The sequence below is a fragment of the Myotis yumanensis genome, unplaced genomic scaffold, assembly GCF_028538775.1.
Source record: "Myotis yumanensis isolate MYYU_CA2020_CCGP unplaced genomic scaffold, mMyoYum1.0.hap1 SCAF_8, whole genome shotgun sequence".
Lineage (NCBI taxonomy): Eukaryota > Metazoa > Chordata > Mammalia > Chiroptera > Vespertilionidae > Myotis > Myotis yumanensis.
The window spans coordinates 33,330,910-33,350,756 of NW_027223759.1; the positions used below are offsets into that span (position 1 = coordinate 33,330,910).

The window sequence follows — 19,847 nt, forward strand, 5'->3', positions numbered from 1 at the left end:
CCATATTCTTCAGGTTTCCTTCACATTTATCTTTTCCTACAAAAATGAAAGGAAAATTGAACATGAATAAAACCTGACTTTTTACATTATGGTGGATTCCGGCTGACATCGTAAATGCGTGTGGTTTTCATCATCACTGAGTAAAATATCTAAACCACATGCTTTGAAAGAAGAAATACTGAAGTATTTTACAAAATGTATGGCTCAAAAAATTACCATAAAAGCCCGGGGCTGTGGATGTAGCCCTGCGTAATCTCATAGGGCCTACATTATTGTGCTAGACCTAGCAGATACCTTCCATCTCAGTGGTGGTGGTTACCTGGAGAGTTGGGTTAAGAAGGATTCTGAGGCTGCATCAGGCTCCCTGGGATCAGGTCTGAATGCCTTTCCCAGCCAAAGAAAGTGAGGAAAACACCCCTTCGTCGTCCCAGCCCACCTGAGGCTTCTGGCAGATAAGCTGGTGTGAAGAGGGCAGGGTGGCCTGTTCGCAGGGCCCAGCTAGGGGATGGCAGGAGAACCAAGTGCGCGCAGAAGAGCGGACCCCAAAGGTGGGAGCTCCTCAAGGACGTGAAGAAAAAGTTGACATGGAGATGCGGGCAGAAACTGGGAGAAACCCATTGCTAACCCTCACTTGTTAATGAGAACAAAACAACCTCGCCCAAAGTTTGCCTTGCTGTTAACATGTCCATCGGGGCACTGTCGTGTCTCCTAACACAGGTGCCCTGATTCTGTGACAACAGAGGGCGGCTCCTCCCCTGCGGCTCGGCTGCCGTATCCTCAGATCATTTCTAAATGGTGACCCCCAGAAGCCTCTGGGAGTCTGGCGCCTGTCGGCCACCTCTGCCAGTGGACTTGTCCATCCTCTGCGCTGAATGCAGTCCTGTCGCACGGTTTAGGTGACACATTTTCATCCTGTGTTCATCCTTGCATATGTCAGGAAGAACACTTAGCCGTGTGGATAGAAACAGGCGTCAGCGTTTGGGTCCCCGGTGTGTAGGGAGCCTGGGACTGGGATCCGGGAAGCCCTTGGACAGCTGACCTCTGCAGGCACACCGAGTCCTAAATTCAGAAGAGACCAGAGTCTACTCAGTGGCACTGCACACGTCACGCCTGCCTCTCGCCAACGCTGGTGAGCCGTCCTGCACCAGTTTGGCACAAGATCTGGATCCTCGTGGCCTTGGCTAAAGCACCAGGCAGTCCTCCTCTTCCCTGAAGACAGACGGAGGCATCTGTCCGTCTCTTCTCCGCTCTCACCGCTCCCCCAAAATACATCCTTGTCAGGCTCCTCCTGTTGAAAACAACTTCCAAATGTGGAACAGTTGCAGCTGCTTTGAGCCCTTTAACCCTTTGCAAGGATTCCGCAAAAATAATTGATGACTGATTGGCCCATTAACCTTTAAAAAAAAAAAAAGTTTGACAGCCCGGCCTCGTGTAATGAGGAGGGCTTCCTTGTGAAACCAGGCTGATGGCTGAGTTGCTTGCCCCTGAAGAGGCGAAATTAGCCCCACGGGGCCTCGTCTGCATAGAAACTGGACGCAATTAGTGTAATATCCGGTATTATTAATGTCGTTGGGAATAATTGGGAAGGTTGGTTTCGACAGGTTCATGGTGCTAAAATACTATTATAGTGGACCTTTCCACAGCTAACCGTTAAACACGGAAAACTGTTTAAATCCCTGTGAGCCCAATCACAAAACTTTATGAAACAGCCAGGCCCTGGAATGTCACGCTGGGAAACAGCACGCTTCTTTCTTTCTGGCCACGGGGGTGGTGGGACTCTGATTTTTCACCTTGGGGGGGTCCGGAGCTGGAATTCCTTGGATCCCCGCGTGTCTGTCCAACTAAGAAACACGCTTTTCACGTGGGTGTCATCAGGAATTTCTACAGCCGGAATTCCATTGTACGGAATGAATTAAATATAAACCGCTGGGATTGTCACCAAGAGTGGGTTTGTATTAGTGAGATGAAACCACTCGAAATGAGACATGACAACGTACGTCCTTGCCGTCCTAGCACTCATTCTTCACGTTGGGAGTGAGGGCAAGAGAGAAGAGAAATGCCGGTCTGTCTTCCTGACTGATTGGCCTCACGCTGCCAATTCTTGTTTTCCTCGTTTTTTACCCAGTTGCTGGTCACTGAAATAGCTTCGTAGAGCCACTTCCTAAAAATGTGTTGGGACCCTCTGGCCCATCGGTGATTTGAACAGCCTGTCCAGCTGATAATCATTCTTCTTTGAACATGTTAATTGCTGTCTCTACAGAAGAAGGGAAGATATTCGGGTCCCAGGATCTCCTACTATTTACCTACTGAGTGTCGTGGTCACTGCAGTGGTACGGACGTGCTGGCGAGGATTAGCCTAGAGGTTGTCCAGGTGGTGACCTGAGGAGAGAACCAGGCAGCAGGCTGGAGGCTCCCCAGGGGAGTCTTTTCTCCATGGATTAGTCAGGACTGAGGTTGGAGGTGACAGAAGCCACTTTTAAAAGGGTTTAGGCCAAAAAAGGGAGGGGACAATGGGTTGCTCCTACAGCCACGGGGAGGAGGCTGGGGTGCCAGTCTGTGGTCAGCAGCGTTCTCGCCTGGCACAGGTGGTGGCCTTGACGTTTCCTTCCCGTGGAGGGAAGAGGCACCTGAACCTCTGGGAAGAGGGGAAGGGGTGCTGAGGTCCCAACTCAGATGTGACGACCTGGAGGACACTCAGATCATGTGTCCCCTCCCAGAGCAAAGCAGAGCAGCCAGGAGTGTCACGTGCTCCGATTGTCCTGGTGTGGGTGGAACTGTCCCTCCTCCCCAGGCTGACCGCTAACTGGTCGGGAAGCCATGTACCTAGGAAAGTGGCCGCTGGACAGTGCCCGGCTTATCACTGCCACACCCATTGCACCGTGTCACCGGAGCCTCGAAACAGTAGGAGAAATGCTCCCCAATAGCCATGCGTCACACCCCAGACGTGGCCAGTTATAAAGATTATGATGCTGCTGACAAGCTGGTGAGGGATATTTGGGACAACTACTTTTGAAAGAGCCACCACCTTGCCCTTCTGAAATCAGGAGTAAAGAAACATAACAGAAAAGGTCCCTGGGAAATGGAGAGACCCGGCTGGCTCCCACGGGACACCCAGGAGAGCACCTTTTCTTAATGTCCCTCGCGGGGGTATTCCTGGTCTGTGGAATGGTTTCCTTCTGAGAACTGGCCAGGAGCCGAGGGGGCTCTGCAGACCTAGGGCTCTGATAGCCCCATGCTTTCCGGGATCACTGGATGCAGGACTTGGGCTTTCTCTCTGGCACCTTCTTGTAACTTTATTTGTTGAGCCACCAAAATGTCTGCTCCATAGGCTAGCTTTCGCTTTTGCAGGCATTTATCACTTAATTCTCACAGTTCTGGGTTTTTGACTCGTGGGAGGGAGAGGGTGGGCTTAGGGCTTGGAGTTTATGCCTCATACAGGTTGGTCTTTGCAATAAAAAGTGTGTTTTGGCCAAAACCGGTTTGGCTCGGTGGATAGAGCGTCGGCCTGCGGACTGAGGGGTCCCGGGTTCGATTCCGGTCAAGGGCATGTACCTGGGTTGCGGGCACATCCCCAGTGGGAGATGTGCAGGAGGCAGCTGATCGATGTTTCTCTCTCATCGATGTTTCTAACTCTCTATCTCTCTCCCTTCCTCTCTGTAAAAAATCAATAAAATATATTTAAAAAAAAAAAAAAAAAAAAGTGTGTTTTGTAGGGAAGGCCCTGCCACACATCTTACCCGCTGTATGGCTGGGCAGTCCGAGGTAGAAGGAAATGGAGAGGAAGGTGCAACAAGGTGGCGGGGGGGGGGGGGGGGGGGGGGGTTGATGTTGGTGAACAGTGTTGTCACTGATCAGATGGCAGTGGGAAGAGGGAGGGTGTGGAATCTGGGTGATTTTGAATTTTATGACTAGAATTAACATTTTAATCAGTAACAAATCGTGAAACTCTAAGAGGATCATTTGTGGACTATAGCCGGTCAGGTGTGTGCCTGTTAATTTGATGTGAGAACCAAATATTTGAAGAGTATCAGTATGTGTGCATTGTTTAAATTATTTTAATTTGGGGGTCAGAGATACAGACGTGAGAACTGTCCCATGTCAGAAGTGATTCCAGAGCTAGAAAGAAATCTTTACTTGGGCAGAGTAAACAGATGGCAGGCCTGCTGCATGCCCCCCTCCTGCCCCAGGACAGACATTGCTAATGGATCACATTCTCCTGCTCCAGGTGGGGTTAGGAAGGAGAGGTGAACCATCGTGTGTCACTCCCACCGAAGCTCAGACTTGACAGGGCCCTACCGATCACCTTCCAGATGCTGAGTTCCCTGCAGGCTCCCCTGACAGGGCCACACGGGGCTTGAGCCCTCCAGGGAGTGCAACCCAGAAGCTGTCTCTTCCATCTGGGGATAGCTCTGAGGCGAGAGAACCCCCTGAACGTAGAGACAGAAACGCTTAGTGGCACGGAAGGTGCTGGGAAAGGAAAACTGTGTCCAGAAGTAAAAGGAACAAGTGACTCGGGGTGGGGAGGAGCTTGATTTGAAGGTGATGGAGCAGGCATAGGGTAGGTACTGGAGAGCAGTGCCCTTGGAAATTTGCAAGAAATGAACCCACAACGGTTTTGCAAAAGGGGGCGTCCACCTTCCCTACGTGTTCGGGACCCTTCCGAGCCAGTTCCACAGATTTAAGGCCAACTCACCAGGTGGTTACCTTCTAAAAGAGCAGCGGAGCTGATTTTACATTGAACGCAGAACCATTAACATCAGAGCATGTGAAGACTTCACACAACAGTGTCCCAGCCCCATTTCCTGGCAACGCGCGCAGTGGTTTAGGGAAGGGGTCCCCCAGGCCTGGCTGGCGTTAGGGAGGACATGAGCATCCCCTTCCTGGGCCCTGGGGTCAATGGAGTGAGGTGGGAGGGGCCTCCCAGCCACAGAGTGAGGGCTGCTTCCCTCCTGAGACTGAGGGGAAGGAGGTGAGGACGGCCGGATGTGGTTGTCGTTGCTTCGCGAGGAGCTGAGTGAGCATCCATGTCTGGAGGCCGAGGGCTCCCGGTGAGGGCAGGTCTCAAGAACCCAAGAGCAGCAGGGAGCACAGCAGAGGTCAGGGGCTGAAGGTCAGAGGTTGTGAGGGGTGAGGGTGCTGGGGAGATGGGCAGGAGGAGCGGCGATTGTGGGAGGCAGAGGCTGGCCCAGTAGGTGGGTGAGCCGAGTGGCCATGGTCAGAAGACTAAGATGATAATTAACAGACGCAGCGGTCAGCTAGGCAGGTCGCCGGGTTCTTATCCTTATTGATAACAACTGCTCTCTGGGTGACGTGATGCAGTGAGTTCACAGCCCAGTGACTGGAAACTTGGAATCAAATGAGATGAGGCGCCCAGTAGTCCAGCGGGAGAGTGCCTAGCGGTTATTCGTGGCGGGTTTTGCTGCTTGTATGTGCCTCCTCCTCTCTTGCTCTGTGGCAGGGAAAGGGTTAGTGAGGAAAGAGGACAGATGCCGGCATTTATGGGGTGTCCCCTGAGTTAGCACATGTCACTTAGCCAGTGGGAAGCGCTCCGAAGCGGGTGGCCCTTGCCCCGCTGTGGGGGTGAGGAAAGGGGCCTGGGAGGCTCCAGGACTCGCCCAAAGAGCCCGATATGGGAAGCGGCCTGGCAGGATTTGGTGCAAGTTCGAACCATCCTGGTCCGGGCTGTCACCCATGGGAAGGCTTTAATTCCATCGTCTCCAGACGAGGAGAGACAGTGGGATCCCAGCAGCCTGGAAGGGACTCCCTGACGGAAAAGAACAGAAACCCAGGCACGCCCCCTGCTGTGGTGCATCTGTGGGTCTACACACACATGCAACGAAGACCCCAAAACTGTACCCGGAGATTCTCAGCACTAACTTAGTTTTGCCCCCACAGGTGTGGATGGTTGGCATAAGTTACAGGGCACGTTCCTGTGTTGCTTTGTCTGTGCCCATCACAGAGACGCTGCCATCACACACGGATTTTCCTTTCCTCACCCCCTGGGCACTGAGGGAGACCTCGCTGAACCACACCGGCTGCGGAACCAGACCTTGAGTGTTTGCCGGTCTGTGGACTCAGCTCTGCGCTGTGGTGGGCGCGGTGGAACCCAAAGGCACCTGTATGACTGCGGACGGCGGAGGGCCCGCGGTCACATGAAGCTAACCTCTTCATCCCCACCCTCTGTTTCAGAGCAAGAAGAAAACTTTGAGTTTATCATCGTGTCCCTCACTGGCCAGACGTGGCACTTTGAAGCCACCACGTATGAAGAGAGAGACGCGTGGGTCCAAGCCATCGAGAGCCAGATCCTTGCCAGCTTGCAGTCATGTGAGAGCAGCAAGAATAAGGTAAGGCCCCAGCCAGTGTGTCTCAGTTAGTTGGGCATCGCCCTATGCCCCATGCACCGAGGGGTTGCTGGTTCGATTCCCATCAGGGCACATGCCAGGGTTACAGCTCAATCCCCAGTGGGTGGCGTGCAAGAGGCAGCCCATCGATGTGTCACTCTCATATCCAAGTTTCTCTCTTTCTGTCTCCCTTCTTCTCTCTCTAAAAATCATGTTAAAAAATCTTTATGATAAAGGTAAGGCCCTTAGGGAGCTGCCCCCCAAAATCAAGGGCAGCTGCTCATTAAAGGGGTGTGGAGGCCTAGTGATGCCCAGGGGAGCGCAAAGCATCAGTTGACACGTGACTGACAAGATCCTAGTCCTCTTTCTAAGCAAAAAGCTAACTGGTGGAAAAGATTGGAGAAGACTTTGTGCCAATACTTATCAAATATCATGTCAGTCTCCTAGCTTAACCATGTTCCTATGGCCATATATCCCATTGAAACCTATATCCTCTCAACTAATCCCAAATCCCACCTTTTTATTGCAAGTGATGGAATCTTTGAGATTCTTGTCGCTTATGTGGCCACATTTGTTTTTATTTCAGGCATACCACACTCAGGAAAAGAATGCAGACAGAAAAGATGCACCCTTCTGTTCTCATAAATGCACAAAATTCAAGTCCCTGTCAACTTAGACACTGACCCTTGATACAGACGTAAACAAAAGTAAACACATGGGCGCATGAGCACATACATGAGCACATGTGTGAGCATGCAGGAAGTTGTCCATTTGCTCAGCTCTGCCATAAAGTCTTTTTGTGTTTTTTTCAGTAATTAGAGGTAGTTACTTTGCATTTGTGTAGCCAGGAGAAGCTAAATGACTTCACTCTGCATTTTGTAGACCCTGCCCCGTGATATTCCAGGAACAAAAGTCATTCTTCCCATTTTCTTCTTCCCAACAGGGATTTCTTCAACCTCATTGTTTTAATGCTTGGATGTTTTTAACTCCTTTTCTGGGGCATTTTAGAGTCCTAGAGAGAATTTTCAAACTATACTCAACTCGAAACTAAGAGAAAGGATATTGTCCACCGACCTGCAGTTTCATTTGTAACAATTTAAAGAAATTTCTGCCCATGATTTATGTGCAGTTCTGTCAGGGGAAGGAGTGTATCTCTCAGAAAGATGGAGTGTCTTATTTTATTACCCTCTTTACCCAGGGTAAACCAGTCATTATTATTATAATGTAATTTGCTGCTCTTTTTAAAAGTGGTTTTATACCAAGGTGGGCTGAGTCCCTGCCTCTCACTCGCGAGCATCTCGGCTTCATAGTCACGGCCGCAGATGTGCTACCAGAGCGAACGTAGATGCCCCGGTCTCCTCGCCAGTGGGGAGCCACGGCGCGTGCCACCCACCGAACATGGGGATGAAGTTTCAGAGCAGGAGTGTGGAGAGCCAGGGTTGTTGAACAAACACATCTCCAAGTTCAGTACAGAATCATAGTGTCTCGGTCAGACGGAATCAGAGGATCTGGAAGCATGTCGCCCTTTCCCTCTCACACCTGGCCAGCTCCTGCCCGCTCGCTGTGAAACTCGAGGCATCACCTTGGGGCCTGAGGCGCACACCAGCCGTGAAGTGCGGCCCCGTTTCTCCCCCTAGACGTGTGCACGCACAGGCAGGTGCTTTCCCAGGCGGGCTCACTGAGCAGGAGGAGGGAAGGCTCATGCCTGGGCGTTGCTGAACAGGTGTGCGCATGTGCACATGGAAGTAATACCCACAAGCAATAGCTTGAAGGCAAAATACTGACTAGTTGAGAATGAGCTACAAGGTGTCTTAGCTGCCTATGGATAATTCAGTAGATAGCAGGTGTAGACAAATATATACACCCATGTGCTGCAGAAATGATACAGGGAGAGACAGCCGACACATCCCTGCTTGTGTGTACACGTGCGCGCGCGCACACACACACACACACTCAAGGTGCCAACATACTAGTAAACAGCTAAACATACTTTGAATACCTGGGTATCTAGCCAAAGGCATAAAACCCAATAATGCATGGTGCTACCTAGACAGTAGCAATTAATAAATTACATTATTAGGTGGTAAGCAATAAATTATTTCATACTCAGTATCAAACATGAAGATAGTTTGACTTATGAAGAATTCTTAAACAAAAATCAAGCTTATTCTAAATGTCCTCTGAACTGTAGTTGGCTTTTACCATTATATTAAATGTATGCAGTGTAAGCCTTAAGAACGGTACCTATTCCTTTACCTAACATCTCGACATCCAGAACTTGATCCTCAGTAAATAATCCGGGATTTGTGCAGAACTTTAGCACTCTTTACAGTGGAGAAACTGGGACAAACCTGAATGTCCATCAGAGTGAACGTCGTAAATAAATCACCAGAAGTGGAATATCATGCAGCCATTTAAAATGGTGACGTTGGAGAAAACGGGGCAGCATTGAGAGACGACAGTATCTCATTAGGCTAACCTGGCAGGTTTCAAAGCAATATATACAATGTGGCTTTTTAAGAAGTACTTACCTGTGTACAGATGTGCTTAGGGAAAGACTGCAGGAATAGATATCAAAATGTCAATAAAACTTAATTGTGATGATCACATCTCATAGTTTATAGATTTTCATGTTCTTTTCCTCCGATGTTGTCCTCACGTGCTTAGAGAAGTCATTCAAGTGTAAGTTTAAGAAGAACCACGCCCAGCCACTGTCCCACTCCTCCCTGCCCCACACAGGCTAGTGACTTTGTTGTTGTAGCAACTGAGACAGTTTGAGGAAACGTCAAGTGTGGTGTGGCCGTGGTCTCCTGACCAGGAATCATGACGTTTATCTTAACGATGCCGATAAAGCCTGACCCTTCTCTTATAAGCGGAAAACTTGTTTTTCATTCTTTACTCTTCATACCAAGTAGACACACGGCAGTGAAAGTACATTAACCAGTTACGTTCCCCAGGTGGCAGTTTGTCCCCGTTCCTTCACAAAGGGTCCAGCACGTGCCTTTGTCGTCATGTCTCGTAGGGTCATTCTCACCCAATAAATCTTAACATGGGGGTGCCCTCATGGTGCCTTCTCAGCGTGACTTTTTCCTGAAGATACTGGAAGAGGAAAAATTGTTTGAAATTGCCCTCCTGCCATATTTGCTCACAATCTGTTTGAATTTTCTTTGGCGTTATGAGTAGACAGGTATGTTTCTCTCAGGTTTCTCATATCTTGCATTTGTGTGTCTTCTTGTATGTCCAGTCCCGGCTGACGAGCCAGAGTGAGGCCATGGCCTTGCAGTCGATACGAAACATCCGAGGGAATTCACACTGTGTGGACTGCGAGACCCAGAGTAAGTGGGCGCCAGGGAGGGGCTGGGCCTCCGCAGTGGAGAGGGTCAGATTGGGTGGTCCCCCTGTATCTGACTTCTTTGGTTCCTGTGGCTCTGTAATAGTTGGTGCTACCGGAGGGCCCATTTATGGGGAGAAATGTAGAGCCTGAAGGTCAAGTTACAAACACAGCAGGTTGCGTAGCCCGATGCAAGCCAATCTCTGGCTGCTGCAGTTACTCAGAGAACAAGGGGAGGTGGAGGGGCCGAGATCAGAGACTAGTAGATGACACATTGACAAAGACTTCGTTATTTTTAAGTCAAACTATCCAGTTTGGGTGAACATGCTGGGAGATATCCCATCCACAGAGTGACGGAGAACTGTTTGGCAACGTACATAATGGCACAGACACCCCTCACTTGGCTGTGCCCCTCCAGGAACTAAGCTGTGGGCAGGGGGCAGATCTAGCTTCAGAGATGTTCCTCACAGCGCTGTTTATAAAGCAGAACATCGCAACATCGCCAACGTGCAAGAACGAGGAACTGCCAAACCAGCGATAGCAATTGTCTGTTGGGTGGGAAGTTCCAAGGATTTCCAAAGCCAGATATTTCAGATTAGCCACCAACATGTTCAATTTTATAAGACACCTTAGATAGTAGCAAGAACTGACCAGGGAGTATTTTCAAGCCAGACCCCAGGGAGGGGTCTGGATATGAAGTCTGACTGGCTAGTGTTTTGTTGCTGAGATGCCAAGGGCAGTGAATGAGCAGTGATGGTCTGATCCCATGGGGCACTCTGCTCTTCTTCCCACAGACCCTAACTGGGCCAGCTTGAACCTGGGAGCCCTCATGTGCATCGAGTGCTCAGGGATCCACCGGAACCTCGGCACCCACCTCTCGCGAGTTCGATCTCTGGACCTGGATGACTGGCCCATCGAGCTCATCAAGGTGATGTCATCCATTGGGAATGAGCTGGCCAACAGCGTCTGGGAAGAGAATAGCCAGGGGCGGACGAAGCCCTCGCTGGACTCCACAAGGTAAGAACACGGCAAGAGCCCTAACCGGTTTGGATCAGTGGAAAGAGCGTCGGCCTGCGGACTGAAAGGTCCCAGGTTCGATTCTGGTCAAGGGCATGTACCTTGGTTGTGGGCACATCCCCAGTAGGAGGTGTGCAGGAGGCAGCTGATCGATGTTTCTCTCTTATCTATGTTTCTAACTCTATCCCTCTCCCTTCCTCTCTGTAAAAAATCAATAAAATATATATTAAAAACAAAAAAAGAACACGGCAAGGGGTGTGGTTTTGGGGCATTTTGCCAACAGTTGGACACAATTAGAACTGCCCTGGCAACCTGTAGGGGTGCTGCTTAGACCAGCACAGAGATCTGTATTGAAAATGGGTCTTCACAGATGTGGCCAATTCAAACGCCTTCATTGTTTATGTTTGTTTTTCCACCTTGGGGATTCCTCTCCCCTCCTAGAAATGTATTAAGCTTCTAAACTTATGAATGCATCACTTTAATTAATACATTGCTAATAGGCATAAGCTGCACCATTAACACCAATTATGAATTTCTGATTCTTTAATTTTGTTATTTTTAGATCTTTAATAAGTATCTACTCAATTGACATACGCACACAAAATAAGTGAGTTCATGGTAACAAAATATATTTTATTTCCTAAAATATATTTCTAACATGTTTAATCAGACAAATCTGGCATAATGTACAGTGACTCCTCATTAATGTTAATTGTTACCCAATGTAAAAATCGCATTTATTTTGAGGCCATTTAGTTTCTCGTCTTCCATTTACAGCTATGATAAACCGGTTTTGAGCACATGCATATTTAATGCACCCGAGAGGTGATAGAACGGCTTCCGAGGGAGCCTCGTTCCCGGAGGCAGGACAGACGCTTCCCTCTCCGGGGTGTCCGGTTCTGAAGTCGGGTGTGGGGTTCCCTCTCAGCATTCACATCTCAGGGGTGTGGAGAAGCAGGGGGAGGCCATAGGTCTCCCAACCTGAGCACTTTTTAAATTTTTTTTGCTGTTGATCAGACAACACGAAAGTTCAAGCAGCGGCCAGTGTGAGGGCAAGAAGTGGGTCCCTCCGCTGGGCGACAATAACGCTCCGAGTGGGTGGGCTCTGGGTCGTTAACACTGAAGAGTGAATTTCTGGTGCCACCTTGGGTTCACTTGGGAGAATGAAGCTGGTGCGTGAGCAGTCCCGCTCCGTGTGTCAGGGCTGCTGCCAGAGGGCAAGGGCGAGAAAGGGTGCGGGGGGGGGGGGGGGGGGGGGTCGTGTGTCTCCCACAGCGGAGGTTTGCTGTGTGAGCTCTTGGAAGGTGAGTTGAGGCTGGTGATGAACATGGGCAAGTGTCTTACAGGCTGAACAGAGGGTGCACTTTCAAAATGTATTTATCTTGACTTAACACGAAAGTGGACATCGGCCTGGTCACCAACTAGGAGCATTCTGAAGAGATTAATTTTTCTTATAATATTTTTTTTGTAGATATAGTTTCCTTGGAAAATATTTAGGTCTGAAAATGAAAAATGAGTGGAAATTGGATTGAGTATAATGTATGAGTATAGAAAAACAATTAAAATGGGTCAGAAAAAATTAACCTGATGCATTTTACCTGTTTCTATATAAAAGAAGCATATATTCTGTGGTTTTCATATCATGAACTTGAGAAAAGTTTGTTTTTTCATCTGTCATAGTTAGGAGCATTTAGAATGATTGGAAACAAGGATGTGGGTTAATTTTTCAATGGTAACTACCTGACATCAATGTTATCTTCTCATAAGTGCAGACTGTGTGGGCGTTTTAGATTCTGATTCGTGTGTGTAAGTCAGGCCCTTGAGTGTGTACGTTCCCTCCTATCTAGTGTCACGCACATCACATCTTTATATTTTAGAGTCATATCGGAGCCTTCCTTCCTCGCAGAGGGGGTGGCTGCCGTTAAACCCCATCCTGGGCTTCCCTAAAGAGCGAGCGGAGCTGGAATTCCTCTCCAAGGCCGGGGGGGGGGGGGGGGGGGGGGGTAGTTACCTGGTGTTTCCAGGTAACTTTGGGAATTCAAAAATCTGTACATTCTTAACAAGATAGGTACCTATAAGAATTGAATGTTTCTTTGTGCCTTTAGTAATTTTCCCAGGGAGTTTCGTGTTTAATTAAATTCAGCAAATACTCTTGACCACCGTCTCCTAGAAAAGAAGTGATAAATGGTTCTTGTAATTGTCCTGTGGCCGGGGGTGCCCTTGGGGCCAGACGAGGAGGCCAGGGCTGGGCCGAGTTCACAGGACAGAGGGGTTCTCATAGCCGCTGTGCTCCAGGGAAGTCTCGCTGGAGAAACAGCATCCGAGCTGGACTCGGGAATGTGGGGTGATAGCCAGGCCTGGGGGTGGGGAGGGGGTTAGGCAAAGGCAGGAGTGGGAAGCCCTAGGGTGCCCATGGGGTTAAATGTGGAAGTCAGTGTGGGGGGGGCGGTCTCCCACGGGGCTGGTTGTGTGGATGGGTGGGGCCAGAGCCCAGCCAAGGCCTGGGGGAGCCTTGGGGGTGGGAGGGTGGATAACAGCACCTGAGGGGTGGGCAGAGGGTGAGTTGTTGGGTCTGTTTATGCCTCCGTGTATGTCTGCTTTTCCCAGAAGGACCAAAGACAGGCAGCAGCGTCATTGGGAGGGATGGCGACGAGGCAGGGAGGCCGTCGGAAGGCGTGGCCCTGGGGAACAAGCCGTCCTGGATACCCTGTAAAAAATGAAAGAATCTCTCATCCTGTTAGAACACGCAGTCACTCAGACACCCCCACCTGCCCTGCCGCCTGTGGTGTCTGCTAATAGACACGAGGTACTCAAGGTCTGGGCTAGAATTTCCAGGACTCTGGTCTGTGATCGGTCTGGATCCTGCCTCTCCAAGACAGCAAGGAGACACCCCCCCACAACCCACCCCCTTTGGTCTCCGCGGAACCCATGATGGTCAGAACAAACAGCCGGAGGGGTCTTTCATGTGGCCTAACGGAACCCTAAAAAGCAATATTTAGTAAATGTTTATCTCTAGCCCAGGAAGACCCCAGTGCCATCTACCCGTCTCATTCTTTGAAAAGGGGCCCAGCTGTTTCCTTGAGAAGCTCTGGTCCATTCGAGCTTGTTCAGAAGATTCGTTCTGACAGTGGGATATAATTAGGAGTGTGCTTTCCTCCCTGCTAACACGCGCACGCGCACTCACACACACGCACACGCACACACAGGGTCAGGACCGTGGGGACATAGAACACAGCAGATCCTTCTCCAGAGAAACAGCCACTCCCCAGAACCACCGAACCTTGCAGTCGCCCAGTCCTGCCCGGCTGGCAGGCCCTGTGCTCCTGGTCCCTGCACCCTGGTCAGGCGGCCTCGGCCGGCTCATAATTGGTTCCAGTGATTCTCAGCCTCCCTGAGCACTGCCGGTCCAACCTCACCAGCACTGTGATCAATCGAAGCTGACGGCGGCGAAGCCGTATTGACTTCCCATTCCTAAACCGGGGAACCATTAGTCAAGAAAAGCATCTTTTAATTACTCCCAGGAAGAAAAAAAAAATCTTTTTGGATGGATTCTGCAACAACTGCCATTTTTCCCAGTGCACTCGATATGACATGTATTGTCGCAGGAGGGGAGAGGGGCCCCGCGTCCCCGCTCCGTCATGGCGGTGTAATTTGGAGAAAGGAGCGTGTTCGGGAGGTCGATGCGGTAACAATTAACTCCATCTGCGGTGGAATCCGAATTCTCCTCTCTAATTGCTATTGATACCATTTAAGCACACACTTAAAATATTGATTTTAAATGAGGAGTAACAGTAGACAACATCAGCTAGATTGTAGAGGCTGCGGAGGGGCAGTCTGCTGTCTGCAGGAGCAGACTTAGGACGCACAGCCTGTGAGCTTGTGCATCACACCACGCAGTGTATGGTTGTCCGTAGGTGGGCACTGGGCCCGGAGCACCCAGGCCAGAGAAGTCACCAAGCTCCTTAGTGATCCTGTTTCGAGTGAAGGAATAATTCGCTCAGGTAGAGATTATTAACGGCCAAGTGCCTGTGTCTTGAGTGAATGAGTGTGACAGGGAACTGGTCAGCGTGGGAACACCTGTCAGGTGCTCTTGCCCCCTCAGGGCCTCGTGTGTCCTCAGTGAATGGGGACTTCAGCGTTGCCAGCACACAGCAAGGACTTCTCAGTCCACCTGTGCGTCCTCTCACCCTCGGCCACGCATGGGGCCTTGGGGACCGTCTGCAGCACCATGCCGGTCAGTCTTCTCTGTTCCCAGCCGCAGTTCACTTAGCGTTTAGGCTTGACTGCAGGGAACAGCGTTTCCTGCCAGGACTGAGCAGAGCCCTCTGGTGCCGCTTTCCTGACCACTGTCCTTCCTTCCTCTCCCATCTTTGTGACTCTGTCGCAGCATTTGGCCCGTGTGGGTCCACAGGGACCAGCTCCCGAGGCATTTCAGTGCAGGTAGCCTGTGTGCGTGGCGATTCGGGGAATCAGAGCAGCCCTTGTGCTCTCACGTCCACGAAAGAGGCCGAGAGAAGCCCCCCAATGACCTCAGCCCTTCCTCTGATTCCACTGGGTCAGTATGCAGTCTTTTCCCTCTTGTAGCATCCTTTCTCTTTTTGTCATTATTTATCAGTTCACCTGCACGCCTAAACTCCCTTCCTGTCTTTAACCTGTCAAAAGATGTCACTTCAGGCGGAAGACTTGGGGCGGGACTGGAGGTATCCCCATGAGAGAGACGGGTGCACACTCCCAGACCAAGCGGTCTGCCCAGTGATCCCAGTGTTCCGAGTTCGGCCCTTTTGATTCTGGAAGGCCACTTCATCTTATTTATGCACATGGAGATATTGAGAAAGGGGAGATGTATCCAAACTGAAAATAATTGGATCCCCACCGCTAACTCTGAGATATTAAAAGCAGTACCACTTGGCCACGTCTTTGTCTCGTTAGGTTTGATCATGAGATCACAATATAGTAATCTCAGGCTCAAATTTCTGGCATAGAGACGCCCCGTTCCAAATGGGGCCTCAGGGAACACGAGTTCCCACAGCCCCAGGACTGTCTCATCTTATTATTTTTCAACAGTTCTTGGCCCTCCAAGGTCAATGTTTTGTCTCTTTTGAGTGTTCCTCTATGCTTGACACCTTTTTCTGTTTTCTTTCTTTAAAGGGAAAAAAAAAATGGGCAGGGGAGACATAGGCAAAAAAAAAAAAAAAAAGGACTTTGCCATGATGACCAGAGCCCATCTGCAGTTGGGTGGCATCTGCTCCCCACATGTCACTTCCCTCATTAACAAGCAATTGAATTAATTAAATGCTACTCAGAACACGTATAACAAGCTACCGGCAGTGTCCAAATTAGCACTGATAATCAAGGATGATTTCCTTTATTATCCTGCTAAGTGATGTGCGGACTCTGATCTCCCTGTCTGCCCTCATCTATTTACATACCCCCAGCCTCTGCCTTTGGACGCGGAGGTTATCTTACCTAGTTAATTTGCCACGATCACCGAGCATGGCCGATTGATGCCCTGCCCCCGTGCCAGCGCCACCACGGCCCCCTCCCCACCTGCCCTCCCCCAGCCCAGCCTTTGTATCTCAAGCTCACTGATAAATTAAAGGCCACCCCTGTGGTCTCTCAAGTGAGTAATAGAGGCAGAAATTTCATTTTGCAACTGGCTGATTTAATGATCCAAAGGGTAATTAATGGCCTGATTATCTTAATGTTAAATATGTCCGGCAGCAATTACTGTGACCTCCCGCTTGTCAAGGTCCGGGCTGTGCTCTTCTTTCAATTAAGTTCTCTGGGGCTTAATGGTATGAATAAACTCCTCTGATTCTATCATCCCGGACGGACGCGGAGGGTTCAGGGAGCTGGGGGCTCGTCTGGAGTTTTAATCAGCCTGTCTTCCACTCCTGCGACCTGAGTTAACAGTCACAACAAGGGCAGCTTAACTTTCCTCTTCCCTGCAGACCGCCGCCCCCTCTCCCCCCAGTGCTCACTTTCTGTTGTTTTATTTTATTCCGTGTCTGGTATTTATTTCAGCGCTCTGAGGGAGAATTCTGTTTGTGGAGGGAGCCGCTGTGCTCCGTGAGGCCAGTCTCTTCCAATATAAATTATCATGTGAGCACTGTGGTTTTCCTGTTTGACAGGCTTAATTAATTGGCAGGAGCCCCCGAAAATGACAGTGCCACTAATTGCAACTCAGAGTGAATTTCTGTCATCGTGGTGCGCCTGTCAGCGGGCATGCCCAGCCCCAGCCGGCAGAGCTGTCCAGCCTCCCAGCCAGACGGGGACAGGGTCCTGAGCAAGCAGGGACAGCGGCAGATTCTGGGGACCTGGGGGGTTGCGTGCCGGCCTGACATTTGCTGCCAGTAAACTTGATACATCCATGGCCCTGTAGATGCAACAGCTGCTCGGGGACCTCGGATTTTACTTAAGATATTTTAGTGACTTCTCGTAGCAGGCCAGCTCGGAGTCAGACTCTGAGCCATGGCTCACTTAGTGACTGGTCAGGACTGGATGGTCCTCATTAGCACATCGCTAAATAGGCTTGAATTTACCAGAGCTCTGTGCCCAGATCAGAAATATTCCCCTATAAATATTAAGCCAATTAGGGAAATGTACAAATGAGAAGTGCAAATGCATTAACACTGCCTCAGAAATGATACCTACGGATTACAGCTGGCAACAGAGACAGCCATCCGGCAAGCCAGCCGCGGCCGGGAGCCTGGCGGGTCCACGCTCAGCCGCAGTGCTTCCGACACAGCTCTCCGTCTAGACCAGCGCTCATTGTAAGAAAGGCGAACGTTAGAAGATTCTCTATAAGGTTGAGCAAAACAGGATCGCTTCCTAGAGACTAACTGCCCCTCACACTTGCCTTTGAACCAGACGGGCAAACAGCTTCTGGTTGGGTGAGGATGGCCCCGCTGCCTGCAGACCCCGGCATCATTTGATCTTGTGGGAGACCAGGTGTGTATGGGAGCCAGCTTTGCAACCGGGGCTTGAACACCCCTACCATTTCCTCTCTCAAATGTAGCCATGGAGACTATCAAGGAGGCTGGTTTTTTGGGTTTGTTTTGGGGTTTTTTTAAAGAATTTGTATTGTCACTGGTAGACGAAAATTCAAGTCATCAACAAGCATAGCTGTATTCTAGGTGCCCTGACCATGTGTGGGCCTCCGTCGTTTGCGAACACATGTAAAGGAAAGTAACGTACGTGAGCCTGTTGAGACTTGAATTACATGTTGTGGAAGACATTCGGAACACGGGCCTGTAAACACTCTCAGAACAGCGGCCCTGTAGATCCGCCACCAGTGAGACATTCCCAAAGGGGCGTTTCTCCCAGGGCTGTTCTGATCATTGTGCACCAGAAACTCGCTCTTCCGAGGATCCATTCCGCTTTCTCCTTCCTGATACTGACGGAGACAGGAAACAACCCCGTGTCCAGGGTTCGCAGTGTGCTGTGTGCTCTTCCTTAGCACAGAGCCATCTTGTGACGTGGGGGAGCCCACGTTTTAGGGGAGAAGAATGTGGAGTTAGGGTCCTTGAGTCATTTTTTCCAGGGTCACCCAGGACTGTAGGACAGATCACCTGACCCAGGGTGTGAGTCCTGAAACCCACCCCTGGTCCTGCTGCTGCTGCTGCTCTTTTTCTGCTCAGCATTGTGCCCAAATCTGAAGGTCAAATCTGAAGGTCACTCATGGCATCTGGAGATACCATTGTGTTTACCAGGATCCCTCCCCTCTCCTCCCCTTGACCCCAGTTCATTTTTTAAATAAGTCTTTATTGTTGAAAGTATTACATATGTTCCCTTCCACCCAACACACACTAACCCCACCCCCGCCACCCCAAGCCCTCACCACCCCCAGCTCATATTCTTATTAGCCATCCTATCTCTGTATATATAGTGTATTTACAAAGACACATATATAATTAGTGTACATAACTGCAATAGCTTTCCAATTATAAAATTGTAGAAGCCTCACTCGTGGTAACTTAAATAAGAATAACAAAGCATCATTTGTTTTAGTATCTATTCATGTGGCAAACCTGATCTTTTCAGTTTCCCAGTCATTCCAAAGTCTTAATTCTCTGTGGTCGATGCTTATCTTAAGAGCTTCTACAGAAAACAGTGCCGAGAAATCTAAATATCTAGATCGACCCGCATAGGCACGGGGTTCAAGCCCCAGCTTTTTACATAACCAGGTCCTCCCACCTGCACTCCCTCTGTGCATGTCCCTGACCCAGCACTGCCTGGTGAAGCGTTCAGCGTGCATTTCTCAGCCGCACAAACAGGTTTATTATCTGCATGATGAAATGTGGAGCTGGGCCAGAGGATTTCTAATTTGGTTGCATGGCCAGCATTGTCTGCAATTTAGAATTTTAAAAAATCAGGGCATTTTCTTATTTGTAAGATGGAACTAGCCATTATTTTCAACCACTTAATCATGTGAATTTAATGCTAAAATGAAACAATCTTTATGAAGTTTCCTGGGATCTTTTTTGTCTGGAAAACTGAACCAGCGTTGTGCCTGGGTCCTGCATGCTGACAATGAGACAGACAAGTGGTGCATGCCTTCTTAGGTGCTGGGGAAGGTCTGCTGATGTGGAAGATGTAGTCCATGTTTACTCTGCATTGTATCTGTAGGGTGGTTCATTGCAACTTAAGCATTACCTAGAAAGGTATATTCTCAGCTCTATTCCAAACCCACCCAATCAGTATCCCTCAGGTAGAGTCCAGCAGTATGTTATAACTCTCTAGGTCAGCAGTTCTCAACCTGTGGGTCGCGACCCCTTTGGGGGTCGAACGACCCTTTCACAGGGGTCGCCTAAATACATCCTGCATATCAGATATTTACATTACGATTCATAACAGTAGCAAAATTACAGTTACGAAGTAGCAACGAAAATAATTTTATGGTTGGGGGTCACCACAACATGAGGAACTGTATTAAAGGGTTGCAGCATTAGGAAGGTTGAGAACCACTGCTCTAGGTGATTCGTATGCACATTAAAGTTTGGGGAGCACCTGTCCACACCAAGCATAATAATAAACAAATATCCACAACCCTGCCTAGAGTCATCCTCCCTGACTTCACCCAAGTCCCTGGACTTTATTCCTCATTTCTTGAGACCTAGCTATGTGTCTTCTTTCTTTACCAGACTCTCATGTGGCCT

The 19,847-nt window shown here is 49.6% G+C and overlaps 1 protein-coding gene across 7 annotated transcripts in view; it reads left to right on the forward strand.

Moving 5' to 3' along the window:
- Window positions 1-19,847, forward strand: part of AGAP1 (ArfGAP with GTPase domain, ankyrin repeat and PH domain 1) — a 418,223-nt gene that overhangs the window by 357,193 nt on the left and 41,183 nt on the right. For all 7 annotated transcript variants that reach the window (XM_070422457.1, XM_070422459.1, XM_070422461.1 and 4 more), the window contains 3 exons: window positions 6,190-6,344; window positions 9,586-9,676; window positions 10,467-10,689. In XM_070422457.1, the coding sequence (XP_070278558.1) occupies window positions 6,190-6,344; window positions 9,586-9,676; window positions 10,467-10,689 (469 nt within the window). The remainder of the gene's footprint in view (window positions 1-6,189; window positions 6,345-9,585; window positions 9,677-10,466; window positions 10,690-19,847) is intronic.